Source organism: Neltuma alba, unplaced genomic scaffold (genome assembly GCF_004799145.2).
Source record: "Neltuma alba isolate B1F8T4 unplaced genomic scaffold, ASM479914v2 tig00008070_pilon, whole genome shotgun sequence".
Classification (NCBI taxonomy): domain Eukaryota; kingdom Viridiplantae; phylum Streptophyta; class Magnoliopsida; order Fabales; family Fabaceae; genus Neltuma; species Neltuma alba.
Window position 1 is genome coordinate 47,092 of NW_021634940.1, and position 15,342 is coordinate 62,433.

At 35.2% G+C, this 15,342-nt stretch overlaps 2 protein-coding genes, 1 non-coding gene and 1 pseudogene across 6 annotated transcripts; 2 read left to right on the forward strand and 2 right to left on the reverse strand.

The window, feature by feature from the left end:
• Positions 1-740: 740 nt before the first annotated feature.
• LOC114753683 (probable phytol kinase 3, chloroplastic) lies at positions 741-3,483 on the forward strand (annotated as a pseudogene).
• A 642-nt stretch (positions 3,484-4,125) lies between these two features.
• LOC114753686 (uncharacterized) lies at positions 4,126-4,889 on the reverse strand. The gene has a single exon (XM_028942389.1). It carries the CDS (start codon positions 4,783-4,785, stop codon positions 4,453-4,455), a length of 333 nt encoding a protein of 110 aa, XP_028798222.1. The 5' UTR covers positions 4,786-4,889; the 3' UTR covers positions 4,126-4,452.
• A 3,179-nt stretch (positions 4,890-8,068) lies between these two features.
• Positions 8,069-11,508, forward strand: LOC114753685 (ataxin-7-like protein 3). Of its 4 annotated transcripts, XM_028942388.1 has the most exons (5): positions 8,069-8,220; positions 9,127-9,213; positions 10,420-10,731; positions 10,933-10,993; positions 11,075-11,508. In XM_028942388.1, exons 2-5 carry the CDS (start codon positions 9,175-9,177, stop codon positions 11,107-11,109), a joined length of 447 nt encoding a protein of 148 aa, XP_028798221.1. In that variant the 5' UTR covers positions 8,069-8,220; positions 9,127-9,174; the 3' UTR covers positions 11,110-11,508. The 4 variants fall into 4 exon arrangements, with proteins under 4 accessions (XP_028798221.1, XP_028798218.1, XP_028798219.1 ...); XM_028942385.1 differs by having other exon boundaries at positions 8,074-8,220; positions 10,933-11,508; XM_028942386.1 differs by lacking the exon at positions 8,069-8,220 and adding an exon at positions 8,414-8,434 and having other exon boundaries at positions 10,933-11,508.
• Positions 11,509-11,916: 408 nt separating this feature from the next.
• TRNAE-CUC (transfer RNA glutamic acid (anticodon CUC)) lies at positions 11,917-11,989 on the reverse strand. Its single transcript has one exon. It is a non-coding gene; the product is annotated as a tRNA-Glu (tRNA).
• Positions 11,990-15,342: the final 3,353 nt, after the last annotated feature.

Here is a 15,342-nt window from a genome sequence, read left to right on the forward strand (position 1 = left end):
TCAATTGATCAGAGCAGATAAAATGGTGCAAAAAACGCGTGTAAGAATTCTCCATCATCAATGCTATTCCTTGTTTCTAAAGTACATGTCATGGAACGTCAAATAGAATTAATATCATTTACGAAGTGAAAAATAAGAACTTCAAAGCTTAACTTCACGCCACTCATACTGATATCACATAATACATTGTCATCATAATTCTTAGTTTATAATATGTTTTTTTATTTCATTTATAACGACTTTTTAAATATGTTATTGATAATAATTTATTAATTTTATCCATGAGACATTATACTGAAAATATTCATCTGCGAATCATGAAATTAACTTAAAATTAAAATTCAATTTGAGATAATAAATACCAGATTTAAATAAAATATTTATAAAGTAAAATTTTAGGGATTAACATGGTCAATGAATATATTTTTTATTGATTAAACTTGGACCAGTGTCAGAGGGAGACCAAATAAAATTATTGGCAAAAAAAAAAAAAAAACTAAAATATCATTGGGTGCCCCATGTGCTGTAGTTTCAAAACTGGTAATTTCATTGGAAGTCCAGAGCCTAAGCTCGTGGGTCACGAGCTTTTCGAAATGAAAGCTCATTGAAGAGCGTCAGCACCTACCATGTTCTGCTGCAAACGCTATAGTTGGTACCTCGCCGAACCTCCAGTCGTCAAACGACTCAAACCCCTAAAATTATTGGCAAAAAAAAAAAAAACTAAAATCATCGGGTGCCCCATGTGCTGTAGTTTCAAAACTGGTAATTTCATTGGAAGTCCAGAGCCTAAGCTCGTGGGTCACGAGCTTTTCGAAATTGAAAGCTCATTGAAGAGCGTCAGCACCTACCATGTTCTGCTGCAAGCTATAGTTGGTACCCAACCTCAGTCGTCAAACGACTCAACCCCTCAGACCTTCTCTGGATTGCTCTCCAAAGTCAAACCCAACTGTTCTTCCCATTCTTTCCGTTTCAGCATTCCCTTACCCGAAGCACCCACCAGGCTTTCTCGTCGGATTTTGACTCCCCTGTCGCCGGGCTCTATGCTTCACGACAATCCCGCCGTCTCTGACGTCTACGCCACGGCTATTTCCTTCGGCGTCGCTCTTTCCTTGCTTAGGTTATGGCAAGAGACCGCAAAGCGTGGCATCTTCGACCAGGTCTGATTTCTACCCTCATCTTTCAGCTTAGAATTCGCAATTAATCGTCTGTTTAGGTACTTAGTTGACTGTATAGTTCTCTATGTTCCCTTTAAGTAGTTGACTTTTCATGGGGGGTATTTTGCTGAGAATGCTTTGACCTCTACGTTTCACGGTTATAATTCTGGTTGAAGATGGACCAAGGATATTCTCGGGTCTTCTTATTCCTCACTCTCCTAATAGTCTTTGCTTTACATTTTGTTATATCTATGAACGAGAATCGAAGTGACGTGTAGGACTGAGATCCTTTGAATTACCGCGAATTTCATTCCTTGAAGAAGATATCAGGGATGGCGAGAGGCTTCTGTCATGGTCATGGTGATGCATAATGTGACACAGGACTGAACATGTTCCTAGCAGCGTCAAATTTTAACTTAAGCAGTAATTTATTATTACAGTTTATACTTAGTTGGAGTCTTGGAGATTTTCTGATTCATAATTAGGTTGTCATTTTCTTGTCACTGGAAGAGAAGCATCGATGGCGCTAATTTGTAACGAGAAATTTTTAGTTTTGACTCCATTTGTAATGTATTCTCCATTTCTGAAGTAATAACTAGTGCATTTCTTTTTCATTGTGGCGTTGTGCAAAATGCTATCTATCAAGGATAAAGTCAGGTGCATGGTTTTTCATATAATGTTTGACTTTGATGGTTGTTATCCAAACAGTGCTAATTTCCTCTATTTCTTAATACCTATCTTGTTCTATATTGCAGACTTCTCATCGGTTATTTCCTTTGTGTTCAGAAATTGAATAGGAAACTTGTACATATAAGCATTGGACTGGCATTCATGCTCTGCTGGCCACTATTCAGGTAAATTTATAGATACTGAGTATATTAAAATTTCAAAGCCCCACTTTTCCTTGTCAAATGTCCTTGCTTCTATTGTTACAGTTCGGGGAGTCAGGCACCACTTTTTGCTGCTTTCGTTCCAGGAGTCAATATAATTCGGATGCTTCTTATTGGACTTGGTATACAGAAAGATGAAGCCACTGTAAAATCAATGAGCCGATTTGGAGATTACAGGTTTCAGTGTTGTATACATTAATGCCAGTGAGACTATATATAAATCTTTAAAACTTGTAATAATTAGCCATTTTACTGTCAAATCAATCCAGCAGAATCTCTTGCTGTCAAGTGATCAAGCTGGTCAATTTAGGCCTGTCAGGAATGGATATGACGACCTTTTAGGCGGATTCTTATATTATTGCTCGCTTTAAATAAAAAAGAATTAGTAGGTTATGATTTTGATTAGCAGCTGCGTTACGCTTTTGGCTTGTGAGTTCTCTTAAAGTCTGTCTCTGTGGAGAATGAAAATAATATTTGTTGATACGCCTTGATCTATTCATTTCTCCGTTTTTCCTCTGCACCAGGGAGCTTCTGAAGGGACCGTTGTATTATGTCTCAACTATTACTTTTGCCTGTGCGATGTACTGGAGAACTTCCCCTTTATCCGTTGCTCTAATATGCAATCTGTGTGCAGGAGATGGTACTTTTGCTAGAGCCAATTATATTTTCTGTCCTCATGATTGTATCTTGCAATGTTTTAGTTGCGCTGGAAACTTGAATAAGGAAAGAGAAAGAAAAGAAAAAGGGTGGAGCAGACCGGACATTCTTTTCTTTTCTCTGGACTCCTTCAATTCTATAAAATGGCGATGCCTGGCATAATTCTTAACATGTTGTTCAGGTATGGCTGACATTGTTGGGAGGCGGTTTGGCAGTAAGAAGATACCCTACAACGGAAACAAGTCGTTGGCCGGTTCAATTGCAATGGCATCTTCTGGATTCTTAGCATCTATTGGGTAACTTTTGCAGACATATGTTGCTCTCTTTACTTTCCTCTCAACTGAAAACCTGCTTGGTCTGTCTTCATATTAATAATTGAAGTTTTGACAGGTATATGTACTATTTTTCCTCATTCGGATATATTGAGCAGAGCTGGAGAATGATTCTAGGTTTTTGATTGTGTCTATCGCGACTACAGTGGTTGAGTCCCTTCCTATTAGCTCAGAGATTGATGACAACCTCACAGTTCCTCTCACTTCCATATTGGTGGGAAGTATGATCTTCTGATTTCTTGCATATTGTAATGATGAAGTTAGATAATCTTAGGCATTAGTCCTCTCCATATCTAGCTCTAGTTAGATGTCATATGGCAGTCTCTGCATTATTTAGTAGCTTGTCTTGGCTAGATGTTGTAACTTAAATCAGATTGGTGCTTGTATGTGATTTCACCATCAATAATATCATCTCGACAGGGCCTTTGCAGTCCACTGTTCTATGGTAAATTGAATCTCTTGACGGTTGTTCTTGTTATGTTTCTTGCGTTTATGGTTTTCCAAAGCTTCACCAACGGTGGGTTTTATTGGAATGCATTACGAATAATGCTAGCGTGATTAATGGAAGTTCCAGATGAAGGACAGTGGTTCCCATGGACTAATACTTGCAAAGGAATTGATGAAGTTAGGGAAAGGATAGATGGAGCCCTAATTAATTATGAGTGGCTAATGAATTTTCCAGATTCCAGAATGACTTCTACCTATTGCTGCTTTGGATCATGCCCTCATCTTATTTCCCACCAGTATTCGGAGACAAAAACAGCCCGCCGCGACGATGAGTTTTTTTTTGGAGAGATTTTCTACGAGTATTATTTAAGGACGCTGTGATGCATTCTTGAGGTCATCATTTCCAGTTCTTCTGCTTTTTCAACTTTGCTCTCTAAATTAAAGATTACTACTTTGCAATATCTCCTTTCCTGTGGTGATTGTTCAACAGGACAGGTCCCTGCTAAAATTAAGGTGTTGAGGGGCCAATTAAATGCTGTACAATCTCTCAGATATCAATTGGAATTGCCACATCACTTTGCACATGAACATAATAGTGTTGCCTGTAAATTTTGTATAAATATTTGGGTTTGAAATTTATATATAAAATCCCACAAAAGAAAGTGCAAAAGCGTACATAAAATTTATCAAAGAGTACCTAGCAATCCAATGGCTAAGAGGTAAATATACAATGATGTGATCCTTTGTGCGATTTAATGAACTAGCTGCACTTGTTGCTTTTTGGAGCTTTATGAGAAGGGACCCGCGGGACACAACAATGATAACCACAAATTACCGATATGGGTTAGATGCAGAGGACGCGGAAATTAAAGCCCATCACATCTATTCTCATCTCCAACTGCCAAATTGTCCACCATGAATCTCAAGTCTCGGCCAACAATCTGCCCCGAGAAACACAGAAAGAATACTTTCTTACAATGGAAACTTCACACTAATAACTTCGCTACTACTGTTAGATATGAAACTCGTTTGTGTCTGAGTGAGATTCTCTTCAACTCTGTGTGTTGAAGGAGTTCTGGAATCTTCATCTTCTTCGTGTGCTTCTGGTTCAGAAGTGGCAGCAGCAGAGGAAGAAGCAGAACGAGAACGCTTCAAGCAAGGGATGATGATGATGAAGACAATGAAGAGAAAGAAGACGAGGACGACAGTGAGCAGAGTGATTAAGCCGTGAAGAGCGAAGTGGTTGTCGCGAGAGAACTGAATCTCGCCCTCTTGATGCTGAGGACTGAGGGAGGGAGCCGACATGGCAGAGCCTGGACGAGAAACGGTGGCGCCATTAATTCTGGGCTGCCTTCATATCCTTATATGCATGTTCACTTCTTCAAGTTTGAAACTTTGACTTTTCTTGATGCCCCAGAACGTCGGTCTCTTTTCCTTCATCCCTTTACTTTCGCTTAGTTGGCAAGTAAAAGGTCATTTGTCTTTTTATCCATTCTTGCCTTAGCTTCATTTAAAAAGGAAGGGAAAATTAATTTTATTGTAATTTAATAACTAAATTTTAACTTAATACAACTCAATTTATTAATCATTTAGAGTTTTCTATATTTTAGAAAATAAAATTTTTATTTTTCATGAAATTTAACAGCCAAAGTCTTAGATGCTTGAAACTATAAGACTAAGTCACAGTGAATTAAAATTTAGGAATCAAATTTAAATTGAGTCAAAATTATAAGAACTTGGGTCTATTGATTCAAAATTTAACAAGCGGGAATGGGTTACGATTAAATCAAGACAATAGGATCAAAAGACTAATTTTTTTTAAATCTTGATATCCGATAAAATTTGAAGAGCATTATATCTTTTTATCACCTCAACATGTTATAGGAAGCTAGTATGATGACTTTGTGGGTGTTGCTTTCCCACGTACACTGTTGATATAATAGGATAGGCTTTTTATTTTCACCTGAAATATAACAAGACAGGTTGAAATCTTGTATTTTCCACCAATTTAAGTTTTTATGTTTTATCTATTTTTTTAAATCTGTATCAAAGATGTTTATTATTTGTTAAAGTTGAGAGGGAATATCCGATCTATATCAACATGTTGTTATCGGTGTGCGGTCGCCATTGGAATATGGACGAGGCGGGGCATCTTATTTTGTTTTCTCTGCTTTGTCTCATTTTGTCGTGTTCCAGTCTTCCAACATTTTTTTTTATTGCTCTTACGAGTGTTGCATTGCATATATGGAGAATAAATTTAAAAAGTAGTTTCCATTATATGCATGTCAAGTGTTGAACAATTAAAGGGTGTTTAATTTACAATAAAAATAGTTTTACTCTTATTATATATTTACTTCGTATACTGTAAAATCACTTTTAATTATAATTTGGCTTTTATCTAAAGGATATAAATGCAATTAAGATACATAAAAAAATTTAATGCAATTTACTTAGCTTATCTTCCAAGAATCAAGTTATTAATTTTGTGTATATATATAATATCTTAAATAAAAATAGATTTACATGTTTACATTCAATAAACAATGATCGGAACTCTTAACAACAGCAAAATTAAATGAAAGGGACTCGAATATCTCTTAAATGATACGATAAAGGTGCATCCAACAACCCCTCCTTTTTTTTCCCTCACATGCATATATCTTTTTTATAGTGTATTTAACACTTAATCTTTTTTTTTTACTGTATTCTGCACCTGAATTTTATTTTTAGTATATTTAGTATCTTAAAAATTAGGGTATCAGATGTAACTAAAAAATAGGATCTGGATGCTGGATACATTACAAAAAATAAGATCATGATAGTAGATGTATCATTAAAAAAATAGAATGTTAGGTGCACTTTTATTATTTTGGATATTAATTTCTGTGAGTGAAAAAGAAAACCATAATATAAAAATATCCCAGCCTTATAATATTGCTTCAATTGAAATTAAATGATGTTATTATTTAATACCAGATGTTTATCACACAAAGGAATGTAGTATCCCGCCAACGTCAAGCGGTTGAAGGACAAAAATGGCAGGTCAATATTTTTCTCCCATGGGACAATGAGTTGTTTAGGCAATTATGTAGAGGGCATCAGTGGAACATCGGGGGCTCCGTCTCTTGTCTCTTGACAATTACTTGTCAACCGCCGAATTTCCATCCATGGGTTTTACCTTATATATATATATATATATATATATATATATATATATAAAGATTTAATTGTTTAATTTCGTTTGATTAACTCACTGATTTAATGAGTTAATTAACCTGAACCAAAGTAAATTTTTCATGATTTAAAGATGCAGTGCTATTAAGATACATTATTTATAAATCACATATAATGATCTATGAATCAAGCTTCGTTCAAGGTTAATATTTTTCTGCGTTAAAAAATAGCGACTGAGTTATGAAAATTTTGTGAGTGGATTCTTGGTAAGGGCATTTTGGGTGGATCGAAATATTGCATGAAAGGCCCAGATCATCTAATCCCATGCAAATATTAAAGATATTTACGTGAATGGTGTCGTTTCTAAATAAAAATACACCTGGGTATATGTATAAGTTTTATGTATTTTTAGGCAATGAATTTTGTAATAGGGAATTTTTTTTTAATAAATTTTTTTACTTATGGACATGAAACTCAAAATGAAACGCACAGATTAGTCCCTACATTTTTTTTTTCAATGAACTAATATCTTAAGATTTATTTATTTATTATTTTTTTGAATCGTGACTACGGATACACATTTTACAATTTACTTTAAGAAAATAATTAGGGGTCAGCTGATTCAGCCAGTTAGCCCATCTTTAGCAGTTTGGGCTGCAAAATTCTTGACCGCAACAACGTGCATGGGCTTGCTCGGATTTTATATGCGTATATGCGTGGGCTTAGCTGGCATTTGCACCTTTAGAATAATAAGCCATGTGTTGATGTGACTGAAATAGATTTTAAGAGCCCCTAACATGAAGAAACGTGCTTCCTAAGCGGTTGGATTAGGAGTCGTTCTAACTCAACTGAAATTCATAGTTTTGATTCATGGATTAGTATGGTTTGTAATTCTTCAAGGAGTTGGTCATAATACTGGATGCACACACAAAAAAGAAATATCCTTCCCGACAAGAAACAAAAATAAAATGACAATGTCAGAGCGAAATGAATCAATAAGGGTTATATCTGATAAATATGATTAATTCCTTGTAACATAATAAGTTAATATTCAAATTCTTATTGAAAAAAATATCCATATTTAGTACCTGATAGTGTCTTAAAACGCTAATCACAAGTAATATTCAACCTGGATACTTTAATGAGAAGTACTCATATTCAATATGTGTCTTAAAACGCTAGTCATATGTTTTTTTTTTTCGCCAACCTTAAAACGCTAATCATTATTTGTTACGTTAAGTCCATTTTTCATACTGGCGTACCAAACTTTCAATGAGAGGGGTGGAAAAAAAAAAAAGGGGGCCCACGTATCATCGTTTTATGTAACCATGGAAGTGTTTACCCTACAAACATAACCTTGGATATTTCCCACTACGCCGTCGTTTTGACGGAGTTTGATGAAATCGGCATTGTCGTTGATCCGTTTCATTGTTTTCCCCGGGATCAATAAACGAATTCGGCTTGTGGTATTGCAGTCTCGAGCAGAAGTGGGATTTTGAATCATAGAACGATCATTGCCTCTTCTTCCTATCCTCTGGCTTTTTGTAGTGAAGCCCATTCCGAAAGGTGTAAAATTTTGCCTGATCTCTAAACAGACAGCGGATTCTTTTTCTCCTTGTTCCGATCTTTCCTTCTTTTTTGCCCCCTTCAATTTTTTATTCTCCCTTCAGTCTTCGACTCCTTCATTACACAATTAATCTTCGTTTGAATCCTGTCTCTCTCCTGAAATACCCGTATCTTGAAAATTTGTAGCTTCTAGCCGGCTCTAGCTCGCAAACTGGTTGTGATTTTCTCTGTTAATGAGTCATCGGTATTCTGGAAATGTTTTATTGCAGCTTAAATTTATAACTCTGCGGTGATGGCCCGTGTTTATTTTGAAACGAAAATGAATAGCTTTTTCCAGTTCCGTGCGCCCCATTGAAGAATTATGGCATTTCAGCCCAAATAAACCTGCTGCAGGCTGATCAAAATATTTTTTTTCCTGTTCTTTATAATGTTAAACTGGATATCGAAAAGGTGCCTCATGTATAACTCGAATGCAACCCATATTGTAGTTTGGTCGGGCAGGTTAAAAGTAGGTATTATCAGTACCGGGTATTAGTTGCGTTGAGCTACTGAATAGAAATTCATATGAAACTGGAATTTGTTAGATGGTCATCCTAACTTTCTGTGTTTAGACAAGAGAAAAGATAAAGAAGTTGGCTGATAAAGGAGACAAACTTGACAAAAACGTGCAACTATATACCTTTCTTTCTTGTTGATATACATAAATTTTTATTTTATGGTCCAGCTTTTCTTTGTTGTCAGTTTTGAGATGCATGTTACAATATCAGTGGAAGTAGTTCATGCAGATGTTTGTGTTACTTTCTATGTGTTGTATTTTGTTAGCGATACATTATTATGCTCTTTTCTTTATTAAAATGTCATTTGCGATTGAATAATATTATCGTGTTTATTTACTGACTTTCACAGGTCGTGGCCGTCTTTTGGGGGCCAAGAAGTATCTTTGGTCACAGACTCATGTCACTTCCTAATGAAGAAAACACATCACATTCACAGGTCTGTACCTCAATTTTGAATCGACAACATGTTTCTGCGTTCCGGGCACTAGTTTAGAAAATGAGATTCCAACGCAAGCTTCTACTTCCTAACATATTTCACATGCTGGCTGAATTTTGTTGCAAATCATTTCACCGAAACTCTCAGTAGCTTGTTCGGGATTTTGCTGATGCATGACAATGAGATTATGAGAATTCACTTTTGGCTGAAATTATTAATGGGATTCATTGGTCGCTACTAGTGATACATTTATGAATTTATGATTGATTTTCACTTTTTTTTTTTGGCTTTAACTCAACTGCTGAATTGGTGACACACAAAATACATGAATAATGGCTCCTTTCCCTTAAGCTCTGTTATGGAGAGAGAGATCATAGTTTCAAACACCAGGCCATGGGTTGCAGAGGTTAGCAATGATCTAATGGAGAAATAGAGGAACTCAACTCACCGGACTGTTTCTCCATTTGGACTGTGGGATATGGCTTTAGCTGTTGCGAGGTGGTGAAGTTGCGCTATTGTAACACAATCTGCTTAATTATGCTGTCATTTTGAAATATATCTGTTAAATTTCCCTTCTAGAATGAAGGCTCCAATGAGGAAGATAAAATGCTGATCATCATACTTATTATATTTATAATCGTTCCATCGTACTTGAAATCATTTCTGGCACTGTTTGAACTTTCGTAGCTTATCCTGGGCTTGTCTGATGGTGGTGGTGGTAGTCTTCAACGATATTCTATATTTCCCATGCGTAGAAGCCCTTGATGAGGTGGAACATCAAATTTCTTATATGTATGGAATTCAAACCTGAGCATCCAATTAATGGGGGAAAAAATCGAGCATCCAATGGCTATATACGAAACATTCTTGTATAATGGTATTGTATCTTTGGTATTTCTCTGGTGAAATGGGGTTATGTGATGCTTGCAGCCCTAGGCCTTGAGCTTGCAGGCGGCAGCAGTTAGACGGAAGAAATAATACTCCCACGCCCATTACTCCTGCTTTTTTTCCCTCCTCCAGCTTAAACGAATGAATAATGACTTTGGATAATACTCTAGCTTTGTTGTTGTAATGCATAATAACACCAATACGCAAAAACCTGGAGTAACCAGTTTTGTATGCGTGGATAGAAACTTTATAGATGGTCAAATTCATTTTAAGCTTGTACCTTGTATACTTACTTGCATGTGTTGAAATTCCCTGCAGCTCGCATCCCATTTTTTCTGGGATATCCTAGATTCCATCATTGTTGATGTGGCATCTGAGTATCACAGAATAGCAAGGCTGGGTCTTGATCATAATCTAGAAGAGGAGGAAGAAGAAATGAAGTTGTCAGCACAAGCCAGAGCCCGGGTTGCTGATTCTAGTAACAATAACGAAATAAATGGAAAGTATGTGGTTGACATATTTGGACAAACCCATCCTTCAGTTGCCAGTGAAGTATTTGAGTGCATGAATTGTGGTCGGTCTATCGCTGCTGGGAGGTTTGCTCCTCATTTGGAGAAATGCATGGGAAAGGTATCTTGCTTCCACACAATTGTATACGGCATTCATTCATTATTGAATTATGAGTTTCGTATCATAATCCCTAGGGATTGCATTTCATTGTATATGATTGAGCCTTGTTTTCCCACACTTGTTATCTGTTTCAGCATTTTGGTGTTCTTTGTATGTTTCTTTTCTCCCATCATTGATCTCTATTTTTCATCTTTACCTCAGGGCAGGAAAGCTCGTCCAAAAGTAACAAGAAGTAGCACAGCACAGAGCCGGCATTCGCGAGGCAATCAAGCTCCAACATATTCCCCTTACTCAAGTTCCTCTGGTGCGAATCGGCTAGCGAATGGAAACTCTGGTGTTGCAGGTGAGGAGCACTCAAATGGGACGTTTGAACCATGATGCATAGAAAAACAGTGCGGTACAATAGTTGGCAGATTAACGCCAAGGATGGTTGCAATCCATGCACAACATGGTCTGTCGAGGCTTTGCCCAAGCCTGAACCTGTTTTATTGGGAGGTATAGTCATGTCATGGTTTATGCTGACATTCTGGAGTTTGAGAATGAGGATCGTACATGTCCATGGCAATGTCCAACTTTACAGAGACTGATAATTCGCGTTTGCAACAGATAAAAGAATGAAGTTTGACAGCTATGGATTTTGTCCCCCCCCCCCCAACAAAAAAAAACATTAAGTTATACATTTACTAAACCTAAAATGAGATTGATTCCCCTTGATAGAAATTCACTGGGGCTTGATACCACTTTAATCTAGAGTGAAATCATATTTTCCATTTCAAAGCTTCGCTTTTGAGTTCGATTCTGTGGGCTGATTAAATGCGCAAACACGAGTTATTATTTGCACATTCGGAAGTCCTCCAGCATTGATGGAGACGCCCCACTTTGTAATTTTGCCACTTAATAGTTTCTCGCCCAAAAAGAGCACCAGAAGGACAGTAAAAAGATTATTAGACCTCAAATTCTACAGTTGAAATTAGAATTAGAATTATTTTGAAGGCCCGCGAGGCTGAGGGAAGCCATTAAAAGTATAGCAGAGGAGTAAAATACTACAGCTCAAGATGTTGAGGAGTGCGCCATTTTGTTGTCGTCTCCTTCGACTTTCGAGGGCGAACTCGATCCTGCTGCACACTTCGTCTTTCCTAATTGTTAGGGGGGTCGAAGTTCAAAACGATAGGATAGCAAAAGAGCTTCCGTTGCCGGGAATCGAACCCGGGTCTTTCGGGTGAGAGCCGAATATCCTAACCGACTAGACTACAACGGAATTGTTGAGGGTGGGTTGCTAACAAAATAATACTCCTCCGATCCTTATTATAAGACTCAATTTAACTTTTTATTTGGTCCTAATTATAAGACCCAATCAATTTTCTCTCTTATATTTATGCATTTTTTTCCAATATAATCCTTCTAATAATGATAGTTTTAGCCAATATACTTAATTAGCAAGGATATTTTAGGAATAACAACACTTATTTATTATAAATAACCACCTTAACTTACTTCCTTAATCTCCTCAAATAAGTCAATTGGGTCTTCTAATTAGGACCGGAGGAGTATAATATATTGAAGATACGTAAGGGAGAACACAGAACCACCGAAATATTGGAATACAACGGCTTTAGGTTCAATTGCTCTTATATCTTGCTTTATCTTCCACCATGGTTCCATTATTTGCAATGGAGAGAAACAGTCACATGCCCAGATCACAATGATCTATCTGGCTCCTCTCTCTCTCTCTGCGCTGCGGCGCTTTCATCATCACCAATCACCATGATAATACCATTCTCCTTATTAATTTTCCTCCCTTGCGTTTACAATTTTTTAAAAATAATTTTGAATCATATAATTATTATAAATTTTACAATTCGTTTTCTTGCCAGAGCATTGATTTATGCATTTAAAGTATACTTTTATGGGACTCGTATTATGTAAAGCATATTTGTAGCAAAATTCTCGGAGAAAAAAAATAATAGAATGTAAATTATGTTCATACCTGTTAATAATTTACTGGTTGTTATGATGAACTTTGATTTAGAAGCTGCTTTTCCCCAAAACGAAAGGGAAGCCCCATGACCAAATAATAGATGGTCCTTTCTCTATTTTTGGACAAGTAGACTTTTATATGACCCACGTGTCTTTTTCATTTACGTTCCAGTCCCATTTCAAACAACGTGGCCTGATTTCTCTGTTGACTCCCAAATATCTGCAAATCTAAGCGCATCATCACCATGTTGAGTGGGACCCACTTCCCGACCCGCCGAAAGAAAAGGCAAGATCACCAACTGGTAATAATGGCACATTATGTCTAGAGTTGAGAATCAAGACCGGCCCTTCAGGGCTGAAATTTTAAAAATACTCTAATTTGCTATGCCCGGCCTGTAGGTTTTTAGTCCGTTTAAGAAAAAAATACTATTTTTATATTTATTATATTTTTTTTATAAAAATATAAAAATAAACTAATAAAATTATTAATAAAAGATATAAATATGAATAAAATTAAGTTACAAATATAAAATATCATCATATATAAATATTCATCAACATCTAAGAACATCTAACACATTCATTAATAAGATAACAACATCTAAAAGTTTTATCTATAATGCAATTGTACAATAAATAAACACTATAATTAATCTTTTAAAACTTCATCATTACTATAATTAATTACTTTTCTTCATAAGTATGCTTTTCTTTCGTAACAAAAATATCAAGTTTTTCTTCTTTATAAGAATTTTATTTTTAAATTTTACAATATAACTATTATTTTACTTTAATGTGAGAAACATTGTTGTTGAAACTTATGAATTTCTAATTCAAATTATAGAATCACAAGTTATATAAGTATAAAAATATTATATTATCAAATATATATATATAGTTTAAAAATATCAACGCATATAATATAAATCAAATCATTATTAAATTCCAAATTAACCCATTTTTTAAAAAATTTAATTGGATAAATTATTGTCTAAAACTAAATTTAATTTTAAAATGATAATAATAACTAAATATTTGAAATATTATTAACAATGTAAAAAATTAATAACATTAATATTATATAAAAATTTAAAAATAAAAAAATTATAAGAGGGCTTAAAAGGGCCGGCCCTTTTAAGCCCTCGGCCCTCCAGGGCTTATTTGTTATTTTAAGAGAAAAATATCAAGCCCGGCCCTCATAATTTCAAGGCTTAGATGGGCTCGGCCCGTTTTTCCAGCTCTACATGTCGAGACTGTGGGACACAAATGAAATGAGTTAAATTGAATAAACATTATATAGAAAGAATTGCCAAAATAAAAAAAATTTATATTATAATACTAATATCAGTACTTTTTTGGTATAAAAATTTATGAAGCCCTTGTCACTGATAAAATTTTTGTGATAAATATGTCTTTATGGGTTATGCTTCATAAAAATATCGGTCAGGGAAGCAATGTAGAAGAAGGCATGTCTATTTTGGGGGGGAAAAAGCAAATATATTTGGATATAAGTCAGTATAAAAAAAAAGTGCAGAGAAATTATAATGTGGGGCAATGTGCTCTCTCTCTTAGCCTTTTTAAAAGGTGGCATGATATATTATCGTGTGTGCGTATATATATTTGTGGTGAATTGCAAACGATGGCATGCCACTAATGAAAAAGGACAAGTATGACTAGGAAAGATAAATAAATAAATAAAGTGAGGACAGTGATATGAATGATGATGGAGGACAACATAATGGTGGCAAAGAAAATTAAAGGCAAAGGCACAAGCGAATGAGAGTCCACAATTCAATTGTACGCGTGGGGGTTCATGATTACTTCTTGTGTGCCAGTGGACGTTCTGATCTTCCCACTCTTGTTTTGTTCTTCATTTCCGTCTTTCTCACGTGCCATCGTTTTTTTTCCTCCCCAGTTTGACTCAATTCGCAACGTACCATTCCATAAGTGTTTTTGCGGATGGTTTTTTTTTTTCCTGAAAAAGTTTAAAGCATATACTACTTTGGATCCTAATTGTAATATTTCGTTTGTAAATTTAAAAAAAATTTATAATTAAGATTGGAGGTAATAATCAATATGTTCAAGATAATTATGTATTTACAAAATACCATATCAATTCATCATATTTCATCAGAGCCCAAAATGTGATACAGTTTCGAATGATGAACTGGTCCAATAAGATTTTATTTTTGAACAAAAATTCAGGTAAAAAGTTTTTGCTGCACTGGTGCCTGAACCTTTTCTTTTCTTTTTTTTTCATCTGGAAAAATAATTCACGAGTCTTGTTAAGAAGAAAAAGTTTTGTGACTTACGTAGTATATGGTTTTATTAGTAATATCAAATCACAAATCTCTCGCGGATGAGAAGCAATGAGCCACCAGTGACAGGAAGAGAGAGATAATTTAATAAAAAATATATATAAGACCTAATTGTTGAGTTAATTTTGATAATAAATATAAGATCTATTTCTCATATTTATCAATTTTTTTTGAAATTACCCCTATAGATATTCCCTCAACTATAATCAAGTAGAAGAGGGAGGGGGATATTAAGAAAGATGATTATGGTGTTTTAGAAAAAACATGTCATATTTTTTATAATTAATAACTTATTTAATTTTTCTAATCTAATCAA

What these genes read in the sequence shown, in the direction of transcription:
- LOC114753686 (XM_028942389.1), bottom strand. Translation starts at nt 4,785, where the DNA reads ATGTCGGCTCCCTCCCTCAGTCCTCAGCATCAAGAGGGCGAGATTCAG.
- LOC114753685 (XM_028942385.1), top strand. Translation starts at nt 9,175, where the DNA reads ATGTCACTTCCTAATGAAGAAAACACATCACATTCACAG. An exon ending in AAAACACATCACATTCACAG is followed by an intron (nt 9,214 to 10,419) that starts GTCTGTACCTCA and finishes AATTCCCTGCAG; the next exon opens with CTCGCATCCCATTTTTTCTG. An exon ending in TGGAGAAATGCATGGGAAAG is followed by an intron (nt 10,732 to 10,932) that starts GTATCTTGCTTC and finishes TCTTTACCTCAG; the next exon opens with GGCAGGAAAGCTCGTCCAAA.